Source organism: Peromyscus maniculatus, chromosome 12 (assembly GCF_049852395.1).
Source record: "Peromyscus maniculatus bairdii isolate BWxNUB_F1_BW_parent chromosome 12, HU_Pman_BW_mat_3.1, whole genome shotgun sequence".
In the NCBI taxonomy this organism is placed as follows: domain Eukaryota; kingdom Metazoa; phylum Chordata; class Mammalia; order Rodentia; family Cricetidae; genus Peromyscus; species Peromyscus maniculatus.
In genome coordinates, this window is record NC_134863.1 from 36,361,005 (window position 1) to 36,373,279 (window position 12,275).

Consider the following 12,275-nt stretch of genomic DNA (forward strand, 5'->3'; position numbering starts at 1 on the left):
AAGAAAATAGACTCAGTGGGTTATTTTTTTAAAAGGACATGAAGTTGCAGTGGGGAGGTGAGGGTGGATCTGAGAGGAGTCAGAGGAAGAGTGGGAGGTAAATGTGGGGGGTCTCTGCAAGGGTAATGGCTGATTTGGGTGATGTAAGAATGAGAACTGGGTTCAGCTTGACTTTAGTTAGCCAGAACTGGGGCCAAACTTCTGGAGTCTGATGCAAAGTGGTTTACTATTTTTTTTTATTTAAACATAGTTGAGCTTTGGGGGGAAATTACCACATGACAATTAACACAACAAAGCTTTAGGTATGGCTACATCAAAACTCCTTAGCAAAATACATCTCTTTAGCAAAGCACTTGTGACATTTTTCACAGGATTGGGTGCTTTTGACTGAGAAACAGTGCTCAGGAGTCTAAGCCTAGGGAGGAAGGGCTTTTGATAAGCGTAATAGAAAACTCTTTTGCATGGGAATGACTTTCATGAGGATAGGTTCTATTGACTAATATAAAATGCTCAGGATTTGGGGAATTCAGGTGAAGCCTGAATCCATAGAATAGCTAACTATCACCAGGTTATTAGAAAACATCCACTCTAGCTTCTGGATGAATAGGTGTGGATTTCTTCCCTAGAAGAAGAAATTATACATGTTTAACAATTCTGGTTTTTCTAGTACTTCTCTGTGAGCACATGGGCCTCATTTTCTCCTATGGATAAATATGATCAAAATACATTATGTGAAATTCTCAAACAATTATCAAAAATAGTACATTAAAAAGCAAAAGTTGGGCCTGGTGTAGTGGCACATGCCTTTAATCCCAGCACTTGGGAGACAGAGGCAGGTGGATCTCTGAGTTCAAGATCTGGTCTACAGAGTGACTTCCAGAACAACCAGGGTTACACAGAGAAACCTTCTCTCAAAAATTAGAAAAAAAAAAAAAACTGTTTAGCTAGGGAGATGACTCAGCAGTTAAGAACACTGACTACTCTTCCAGAGGTCCTAAGTTCAATTCCTGATAATGACAAGGTGTCTCACAACAATCTATAATGGGATCTGATGCCTTCTTCTGGCAAAAGGTGGATAAAGCACTCATATACATAAAGTAAATAAGTAAATCTTTTTTAAAGTTGTATAAATCAATTATAGTACTACACAAAGAAATTCATTCACAAATGAAATTTAATAAGCAACATATCCTCTAAAAATGTTAATAAATTCTACCAATATATAAAGAAACCAGAAACAATTGAACAGACGCTGAGTGAACATGTATGCTTGTTTTAAAGCCAGCAACAGATCAAATAAACCTATAATGTGAGGACACAGAGAGTAGTATGGAGAATAAAAGTTAAGAAGTCTGAACACTGCAGTGAATTACCATCCATTTTCCCGAGTGTGTGCTTTATTTAAATATGAACCTTAAAAAAACAACCACACAGCTTGGTCCACTGTACTCATAGAATGTCATTCATTTTTCACTCATTCATTTCATTTCCAATATCAAATTACAAGCAACTTTTTTTCAAATATTTTTCAGAATAAATCGGTGGATCTAAACTGTGCCAACAGCATCACAAACCTCTCAAACGCATGAGGCAAGTTTATTGTTCAGAAAAACACTGTGTTCACCAGTCAGTTCTGTTCTCATGCTTTCCTGAGAATGATTGGCAGGACTGTGGTCTTCTAGCAATATTTTAGACTCCTGAACCTCAGGACTTTCATCTCCATAACAGGCTTACCATTACCTGACTCACAGTGTTGAATAAAATGAGAACACCAGGTCATCTGACAGTTAAAAGTCACCAACATTTTAGTTTTCGCGGGTAGTTTGGTCCCTGCCTTCAGAGAAGGACTGAATAATACTCATGAAAACCCAAACTAGCAAGACTAAAAAAGTAACAACCAAGTTGTCAGTGAATAACTCCACAACAGCGTCTGTACTGCTTTGCTCCTCCTCATCATTTGCTCCCAGATTATCTTCTCCTTTACTGTATGAGCTACTCCCTCAGAGAAGAATTCCCCCTTATGCATTTTATTTAGTAACTCATTATTCTTAATTGGCTAGGAATTAAACCCAGGACTCCACTCTTGCTAAGCAGAAGCTAAATCATTAAACCAAACCATTGAATTTATCATATTTTTTGCTTCCTCTTCCCAATTATTTTTTTAAAGATTTATTCTAGTTTTTTAAGTATGTCTGTGGCATGGTATATGTGCCTTTGAGTACATGTACTCACAGAAGATAGAGGAAATCTTTGGATCCCCTGGAGCTGGATTTACAGGTATTTGTGAGCTTCCTTGTATAGGTTATTAGAACAGAACCTGGGCCCTCCAATACAGTACTGTACACTCTTAACTACCAAGCCAGGTCTCTAGACCCTTCACCCAAATTCTTAAAGAAAACTAGTTATTACCTTAATGTAAAAAAAAAATGGATGGATCAAATGCTGCTAATTCAATCATTCATAATGATCAGAAAGTAATAAGATTATTCGTTGAATTTTTAAATTAGGTCAGCTTGCAATGATAGACAAATCCATAAAGGAAATTTTGTATAGGCTTACCTACTTAATAAAAACTATTAATTATCAAGAAAAGCTTTAAAACAACTCAACCTCAAAACTAAAAGTTATATATGCTGTTTGACTGTGAACATGAGAATAATTTAAAGAAAGCAAAAAACAACAAAACAAAACAAAAACAGATTTTGTGAGGAGATCCTTTGCATCTAGCTGGTCTACACCTCCTTTATATTTACATAAAACAAACATATAGGAACCTATCTCATTTGAGCAAGTTGTGCATACCTTAGAACCTGTATGCTTGCCTTCATTCTGACCTTTCCTTCCCACTTTCTATAGTCATTTTTTTGATTATGCCAACATTAAGTGATTTGTCAGCTGTGTGGTTATATAGGTGTATGATTATTAATACACAGAACCCAGCATACATCAAAAGAAAATGACCTGTAACCTGGTGTTTATTTGCCCTTAACTTCCAGCTAAACATTTGTAAAAGAAAATAAAGAGTTACCTGATTCTTGTGTGCAGACAAGAAGCATTAAGAGGCGGAGAATGCAATGGAGTGAAAAGCCCATTGAGTATGTTGATGAAAATCTTCATTAACAGTCAAAACATCTTGTTTTCTATCTGAACTTCCAAAGGAGACTGTAATTTTTTTCCCTTGTCCCTGCTCTCCACAAAACATTATTCATTTGGGCACTTCCTCCTTTTTTCTCTTTTATTGGTCCTCAAAACGTGTAGCAATGCACACCTTTAATCTCTTGGCTTCTTCCCAACACCTGCCTGAGTTTAATAGCTAGCTATAACTAGATAGATATAGATACATAGACAACAAAGAATTAAAGACAGGTGTAATAATGTTAGGAGTGGGTTAACTATAAAACCTACATGAGACTTGTTTCAGCTTTAAGAACACAAATAGATTAAAATTGATTTGGGGGGGGGGTCATGCAAATGGTAACCAGGCTAACAGGCTAAACTTGAAGGTGATGTAATAGACTAGCTAAAAAAAAACTTACAAGAGCATAAGGGACAAAGAGGGTCATAATATACTGACAAAGGGGTCAATTTCTCAAGAGTCTACGACACTATAATAGCTTACTTAACTATTAACACACATGAATAGAGAAAGAGATGTCAGTGCAATGATATTATGGGGCTTTGGTACCCCACTTTCAACAGTAGCTATATCATTCAGACAGAAAATAAATAATAAAACAGTAAAAATGTACACTGTTATAGACTAAATGAAGCCAGTAGACATGCATAGAACATTTCTACAAATACTGGCAAAGGAAATTTATTTTCCAATGTACATAAAATGTCATTCAAAATAAAATGATATAGATCCACATAACTAGTTCTAATAAATTCAAGATACTTATAAAATATGTTTTTGAAAAGCAATGTCATGAAAAAATAAAGAGAAAATATTGACATTCATAAACTTATAGAAATTTAAAAACACCCTCTTGAAGAATCAACACATGAGTCAAAGACTTAATAAAAGAAACAAATAAAAATTATTTGGAAAGAAAAAATGTTATGCCCAGCCTACACAATACAACATAAACAGCTGAAAGAAGTGTGCATATTTCTGTCTCTGCCCACAGTAAGAACGTCAAAAGATCTTACATGAATAACCTACTTATAACTTAAACAGAAAAAGAACAGATTAAACACAAAGTTAAGAGAGGGAAGAAAAATCATTATAGAATATATTAATCAGACAGACTATAAAATCAATTAAAATCATCAATAAAACTAAGGGTTTTGTTGTTTTGTTTTTGAGATGACAAAGTTTAGAAATACTCAGCTAGACTAAGATCAAAGAAAAATCTTAAAATCAAGAATTAATGAGGAGACATTGAAAGTGGCACACTGGAATGCAAAGGACTTATGAGAGAGTGCCATGGACATTACATAGAAAACTGCTCCAAGTCTGCAATCCATAAAACTTACCAAAACTTTCAAAAGAGGTGGAAAATCTTAATATACAAATAACAAGTATGTATATTAACTCAATAATAAAAACTCCAACAGAGGAAATCACCAGACATATTCCTAAGTTAATGCTACTGAACACAAAAATTCAGGAGATTTTTATATGCTAAGAAGAAAATAATGAAAGAGAAATTGGGAAAACAATCATATTCATATTATCTTTAAGAAATCTAGAAAGAAGCCAGGTGGTGATAATGTACATCTCTCTCTGAGTTCGAGGCCAACCTGGTCTACAGAGTGAGTTCCAGGACAGCCAGGGCTACTGTTCTGAAAAAAGAAAGAAGGAAGAAAGGAAGGAAGGAGGGAGAGAGGGAGGAAGGAAGGGAGACTTTGCTGAAAGATGGATGCAGCTGGCCACCAACATAAAAGCAAAATAAGCCAGCCTCAGAAAGGCAAATGTCAAGTTTCCTCCTATTTGTGAAGCTTAGATTTAGTATAAGCAGGTAATCTGTATATATGTATCTCTATACATGACTAAAAAGCAGAAGGAGTCTGTGAAAAGGAGAGTAGCAAAAAGCCAGACGGTGAAGAGGAGATGAGAAAGGGCAGGTTATGAGAGGTGAGTATGGTCAAACTACGTGGCCCACTCAGAAGAAATTGCCTTTATGAGACCCACACAATAAATACCTGTCAATATCAAAAATCTTTCTAAAGCATAAATATACAGAGGTTATCTTATTTAATAATCTAATTCTATATCTAATATAAAGTATACATTTACTCCTTACAATTTCCATCTAAATGTTTGGTCAGAAATGATCTTAACTATCACTTCATTATAACTTTGTATTAGTCTATCAGCTTTAAAATCCTTCCACGGTTTCTTTGACCACTTGCTAAAATGGATTTACATCGTGGAGATAATTCCCTTCCACGATCCCTGTTGTTTGGAGCTATCAGATTGTAGAAGGCTGGGAACGTTTCTCACTACAGCCAAGGGCACTGTGTAAAGGTCACTCCTCTGCCTTTACTATGGCAGTTCCCCTCTCTTCCCTTCTCTGTCCATTCCCTCTCAAAGGCACCTAAACATCCTCACAAAGTCTTTGTGTGAGTCAGAATATAAAGTGGTCTCCCTCAAGCCAAAATATGGTCTAGATTTTGAAAGCATTACAAAATTTCTCCCCCAAATATTTTCTTAGAATAGTGTGATGGTTGCTTTGAATCTCAACTAGGCACAAATTAGAATATGCATATTCATCGTACAGATACTGTTCCTCCAGAGATCACTAACTAATGATGTACATACAAGATACAAGAATACAAAACTTGATCCCACAATAATGCCGCTAAATAGTTTCAGTAAAATTATTCTTTATATATATTTGGGGAAAAAAAGCATACAATGTGCCGCTATTTCTGAAACCATCTTCACATTTGTTCCAGAAAGAATGAGAAACTGCTTTCCCAGTCTGTCTTGACTGCATTCTTTCACATGCCCAACCCCATGCTTCAAACCCAGAAAACAGAATCCCTGCACTCATGATATCTACAACCACACCATATCCAGGAGACTTCCTCCTTCTTGAATGCAGAGAAAACACTGTCCAGGGATTCAAGGCCAGAAACTCACTATGCAGCAAGTTAAATATACATAAATAATACAGTTTCTAGCGGTTTCGTTTCACGTTTTCTTTTTTCCCCTTTAATAAACACAGCTTTATAGTTTTAAATGCCTTTAATAAACGACAACAAAAAGGATGCTGTTTTCATCAGCCAATCAAGTCAGGAGTTATAAAACTGCAGCCAGTAGATGGATAGTAGGGGCGGGGCTTAGAGCAAGTAACTGTCAGTGAGGCTGCAGTTGGTTTGGGACTGTTCTGGAGTGAGAGGAAGTTCCTGGCCCCCACTTCTCACATTTTCCAGGACACTCCTGGGCTCTGGATGGTGAGACCCCTGTTGTTTCTCTTTCTAGAAGTTCCCACTGGTACTTGGTTTCTGCACCTCCTCTCCTGGAGGAACAAGGAGAACCACAGCGTTCAGCTTTAGGGTTGACTCTCTCCTCCCGACCATTCTGCCTTTCCTGTCACAACCAAAGACTTCCCTAAGATCAACCACCTCTTGGTACATTTCTGCCCTGCTCCTCCTCCATCATAATTTTTATGTCAGTTCTTTCTGAACCACTCACAGCCACGAGGATAATGACTTCGCACTGATGTGGTAACGAGAAGTCATGCTCTAGAAGAAAGTGCAGTGGAGGACATTTAGCCAGGGCTGTTTACCAGTAGTGACCAGCACTACTGAGAAGTAGGGCCGCTGTTGAGAGTCAATAAGTAGGAAGACAGGTTGGTGTCTCAGAGTTCACTGCACAGACATTGGGATGCTCAGTGGTAACTACCCCCAGTCCTGAGGCTTGCGCTTAGTTGCCTATGAGGCGGAGTAGCAACCCACAGTACCCTCTTTGGGATATTTCTGTCATGTCATTCCTGAAAAATGGTAATGGAAAAAAAGGAAAACTTCTTTTCAGGGACAAAGTGAATAAATGTGACTTCTACTCCTTGAGAAAGGGAATCTCCGAGCTTTGACTGGCTGTTTGTTGTAAGGATAATCTACAAATCTACACGCTAATTCTTAGAGGGTCACCATTAACTACCTCCGTTCAAAAAATGAAAACAGGAAATCACTGTTTCTTCCATAATGAGACGTGGACTCATAAATTTATTGAAATATAATATAGCCAATTTATTCTGAAGAAGTTTTGACAGCATTAGAAATCCAGTTGTTCTCATACAGCTTTTTTATACATATCTTTAAAACATTAATGACTGGTACTATAGCATTTACAAGCAAAGCTAAGTCATTTTTCTCAGGAAAAGGCTAGTTAGTATATTTTAAGTCAAAGTTGCAAAATTTGCAGCCTAAGCATTTACCACATCATAAATGCCACATTGAAAAAAATTATGTTGAACTTATTCCGGGGTACCTCTGAATTTCAGCAATAATCAGAAATTGAGGTAATTGTATGCTTTTCTGAAACTAGTTTATTAGAATTGAATGTATAGACACTTGTGGTGGTATTTTGTTCCCCAAAATATTGTGTACTCTAATAAATTTATCTGGGGTCAGAGAACAGACAGCCACTAGATACAAAGGCTAGAAAATGGTGGCACTCACACCTTTAATCCTAGCATTCCAGAGATAGAAATCCCTCTGGATCTCTGTGAGTTCAAGGCCACATTGGAAATAGCCACACGCCTTTAATCCCAGAAAGCCAGCCTTTAATCCCAGGGAGTGGTGGTAGAAAGCAGAAAGATATATAAGGCGTGAGGACCAGAAACTAGAAGCATTTGGCTGGTTAAGAATTTGGCTGGTTAAGATTTTGGCTGGTTAAGCATTCAGGCTTTTGAGCAGTAATTCAGCTGAGACCCATTCCGGATGGGGACTCAGAGGCCTCCAGTCTGAGGAGACAAGACCAGCTGAGGATCCGGCGAGGTGAGATAGCTGTGGCTTGTTCTGTCTCTCTGATCTACCAGCATGGACCCCAATAACTCGCCTCAGGTTTGATTTTATTAATAAGAACTTTTAAGATTCCTGCTACAGACGCTAAGGTTTTAAATGATTTTAGAAATGAAAAAAGTATTTATGGGACTGTGTGCTCCTATCTATAGTTCAGAACCAGGGACCCCTCTGCTGTATTAAGTCTCAAAAGCACACAGGAAGAACCACAGTGGAATTTGTACAACCCCAAGACCCAGGATCACCCTGGACCAATTACATTCACCTCTGAGGGTGGTATCAGGCAACAGGACTTTTTTCTCTTCAACTTTCCAAGTGATTGGTGCTACTGCCCAGATGGAGTGTCTCCTTCTCAAGAGACAGAGCTGAGTGCTTTTGCTCCTTTCCCAGATACACTTCAAGCCCTTTTTTGTTTGTTTATTTTTGTCCTTAAGACAGGGTCTCATGTAGTCCAGTCTGTCTTGGAATTTGCTGTGTGCCTCCATCTCCCTAGTGCTAAGATGACAGGCATGTATCACCTTGGTTTGTTTACACCAGCCTGGGGATTGAACCCAAAGCTTTGTGTATACTAAGCCAGAGCTGTAGTGAATCAGCCTCATACTTAGCCCTATCTCAAGTTCTTGATATAGTAAGAATACATAAAAAAAACGTAGATATCCTTTGATTAAAAGACACACACACACACACACACACACACACCACCCCAGTCCCTAAATGTAGAATCTGGCCTGATCCCTTACAGTTAGGGCTCAGTGTTCTGGTAACCTGACTGGTAGGCTTTTGGCCAGGGCAAGTTGTCCTATTAGGCATGAACAATCCCACAGAGCATCAAGATAAATGGCCAGGTATGTGACCTTGGAAGGCAGAGACAGTCAGGTCTCTATGAGTTTGAGCCCAGTCAGAACTGTAACAGTGAGACTCTATCTCAAAAGTAAATAAATAAATAAATAAATAAATAAATAGACAGACAGACAGACAGACAGATAGATCGATCAAAGTGAGACAGATATAAGAGCCTTGTGTGAGTCCTGTGAATCCATGCATCCCCACTCTCATTTAACACGTTCTTTGCTTCTTTTCTATTCATCACAGTGTCATTTTCTTAGGTTTACTCTCATTATAGATAAGATTTATTGAGCTACTCAGTGACAGAACTGTCCCTGGTTCACACAATTTATAGGAAAGCCTCATCCTAGAGACCTTTTCCAAAGCCCAGAGCCCATAGAGAGCTCTTTATAGCTTCATTTTACCTAGGTGTCCCATGGCTCCACATGGCAAATTGTTACCCTGACTGCTACAAAGTCTGCTGACTGCAGATGTATTTCTGATTGTAGTCATCTTTGTCACAAACCGAATCAAAATCAGAACTTGGCTTTGATACTGAAAACTGAGCAACTGTTGCTCTTGAACTGGGATAGTTGCAGTGATTGTTAAATAGCCACATATTAAATCACCTGGGACATCTAGGCAATCTTTGAGGAAACAACTCAGCATCATTACAGCTCCCTGGGGAATTTCAGGAAATAATACAGAGGGGAGTTATATTGGCTAGGAAATGAAAGGGACTTGAAAAACCAATCAATTAGAGAAAGAAGGCTATGACACTACAAAGGGAAGCTTGCCAGACCTCTGGGTCCAGGCAACCTGATCATGGAGTCTGTGCTCAGGTGATGCAGTCTCTGTGAACGTTGTGTACAGGTCTACTTGATGCTGATGATGCGGTAACAGGGAGAAAGCAGCATGCAACATCCTTACAAGAGAATGAGCTCATCGGTATAAAGAAAGCATAGAAAAGCCACTGGATGAGATTCACGTGGGTGATTTGTTTTACTATATTTGTTTACATATGTATTTCAATGTTAACTATAAGCACATATTAATTTAATTTCTTTTTCAAAATATTTAAAACCAAAATGTATATTGTGTGTATGTGTGTATGTATTATGTGTGTATGTATTTTTGAGGTCAGCAGGGGCACAAGGAGTTCTTGTCACACCCCACAAGATATGATTTCTTGAAGGAAGTTAAAGACCTTTGATTTAAAACTGTCTTATCAACCCTGTCTTGAAACACCAAAAAAATAAAAATAAAAATAAAAATAAAAAATAAAACTGTCTTATCTTGGGAAGAGATAAGTTCTTTGAACATGGCTATTGTTCGTTGTTTTAAACTCTCGACAGAATTCTGGTCTGCAGGTGCTCCTCTTGGGATAAAAGAAAGCCCCAGTTTTTATCAGCATGGTCTGTTACTGCTGTCTTGTTGAAATTACGATGCAAATCAAAATTTTACTTCACCTCTCCAGACAGCAGGATAGACTGAGGGTGAATTTCTCAGTGGTGCATTCCCAGAGATGAGTAACCTGCACTCGCTGTGGTCTCAACGGTGGGTGAGGAAACCTTCTGGGCAGGTGCACAGGTGCAAGGTGGGCAATGACTGGGTAGCACTCAGCACTGTGAGAGAATTCATGGCATCGCTGGCTAGTCTCTGTCACCTGGGATTCTGCCTTTTCCACTTCATTTCAGCTGCAAGCACCACAGAAGAGAGAGGTATCACTAATGTTTACAGACCAGAAGTGAGGACTTGAGATAATTAAAGGAGAAATGTGCGATTTTCTTCTCTTTTAGTAAAGCATTAGGAGGACACCAAGAAGAAAACCCCTATTTCCTTTGAGTTTTGCAGAGAGACACCGAGTTAGAGGCAGGAGGACTGTAATTAAACAAGAGGATGGAAGAAATTGCTGAGAATTTAACTACAACCCAAGTTGCTAAACTAAGTAGTGCATGGCTGGATCTTCTGAAAAGTGTGTTTCTGAGCACTCCTCGGGACCTCCCTGAAATCATCCTGATACTATCTTTGATCTGTACTATTGGAGGTAAGCTAATACACCTCTCTCCTTAGTCTAGTCTATGGATATGTCTTGCTAATGCTATCATACAGAATTAAGGAAAGTAACAGTAATAGGAAATTAGAATTTTATGCCTAAGTTCATAGATTTCCTATAATATTTTCAACTGAATGACTCAAACAATGCCCGGCCTTTGGGAAGAGATGTCATATCTGTAATCACCTCTGTCAGATTTAAAGCATTCACAGTATAATTACTACTAGGTCAGAGTTAGGTTTCAGTAACTAGTATAACTGAAGGAAACAGGAGAATCAAAGGTCAGAACAGAAGGGTTTAGAAATTCTTGTAAATGATAAGCCCATGTCTAGCTTTTATGAAAAAGGAGGAGGAGGACGAGGAGGAGGAGGAGGAGGAGGAGGAGGAGGAGGAGAAAGATCATAGTGTTTTTCTTCCCATTCCCTTAATGTGTTTGTAAATTATACTAAATAATAAGAAAAAAATAAATGAGAGAAAATGTTCTGATCATACATACCAGACTTTGAGGTGCTGCCTTTTCTCAAAAATGTCAAGCAAAGCCAGTAAAGTTATTATTTACTGTGGGCTGTGTAACTAGTAATGAGAAAATAGGATTTTTATATAATTAGAACAACATTACTAGTAATATGTAACTAGAATTTTTCCATTGGATAAATCATAGCGAGGTTCTCATTGTTCCTTAGGAAGGAGGTTTCATTAGAGTTAATTACCCTTTTATTCCAGAACTGCAGACTAAACCAATATAATTTATGGTGGTTATAACAACTATTACAAATATATCAGTACTAACCTAAGAATCAGTGGTTTCTAGAAATACTTAATAAAGTCTCAAAATAAATTCAATCCATTATAAAAGCTGTAAAGCAGAAATTTGATAAATTAATGATCATATGGATTTTCTATCTTTAAGCATGAGAGAGTGTCTCAGTCAGTAGTAAATTAGTAGTAGATACCATTCTGCTGCATTGGTATTTAGTCATATAACACATAATAGCAAGTCTGTAAATATGATATTACATTGCCTATCCGTAACAAGTATACTTTTTGCAGCATTTTTGAACATGTATCTGAAAGACTTCCCAATTCCTCTTCCTGTGATACTATTTTTAATTGGATGTTGTTTTGAACTGCTGAGCTTTAAGTCTACCCAGGTATGTATAATAAATTAATGTCAACATCGTATCTAAGAACTGCATAAATTCAAAGAAGGCTAAAGAATTTTTAAAAAAGGACTCATCTCTTCCACACTCAAAGGATGCTTATAAGTGTAGAAAAATAACAACTCTGAAAAAACAGAGCCCACAGTCTGAAAGCATGTAGGTAATTGGAAGTGAGTATGTGTACTGCTACTGAGGGTAAAGCAGAATTCAAAATCTTAGACAAGAACTTGGCCAGTAAGGCATTTAGGGAAACGTGGAGT

General features: G+C 37.7%; 1 protein-coding gene across 7 annotated transcripts in view; it reads left to right on the forward strand.

Moving 5' to 3' along the window:
• Nucleotides 1-12,275, forward strand: part of Slc9c1 (solute carrier family 9 member C1) — a 130,631-nt gene that overhangs the window by 44,171 nt on the left and 74,185 nt on the right. For 2 of the 7 annotated variants that reach the window (XM_076548885.1, XM_076548886.1), the window contains 2 exons: nucleotides 10,654-10,846; nucleotides 11,906-12,006. In XM_076548885.1, coding sequence (XP_076405000.1) covers nucleotides 10,699-10,846; nucleotides 11,906-12,006 — 249 coding nt within the window. In that variant the 5' untranslated portion in view covers nucleotides 10,654-10,698. Of the gene's footprint in view, nucleotides 1-6,264; nucleotides 6,406-9,672; nucleotides 9,792-10,598; nucleotides 10,847-11,905; nucleotides 12,007-12,275 lie in introns of those variants that run through there. The other 5 variants (XM_042259360.2, XM_015994696.3, XM_042259354.2 and 2 more) reach the window with 5 other exon arrangements.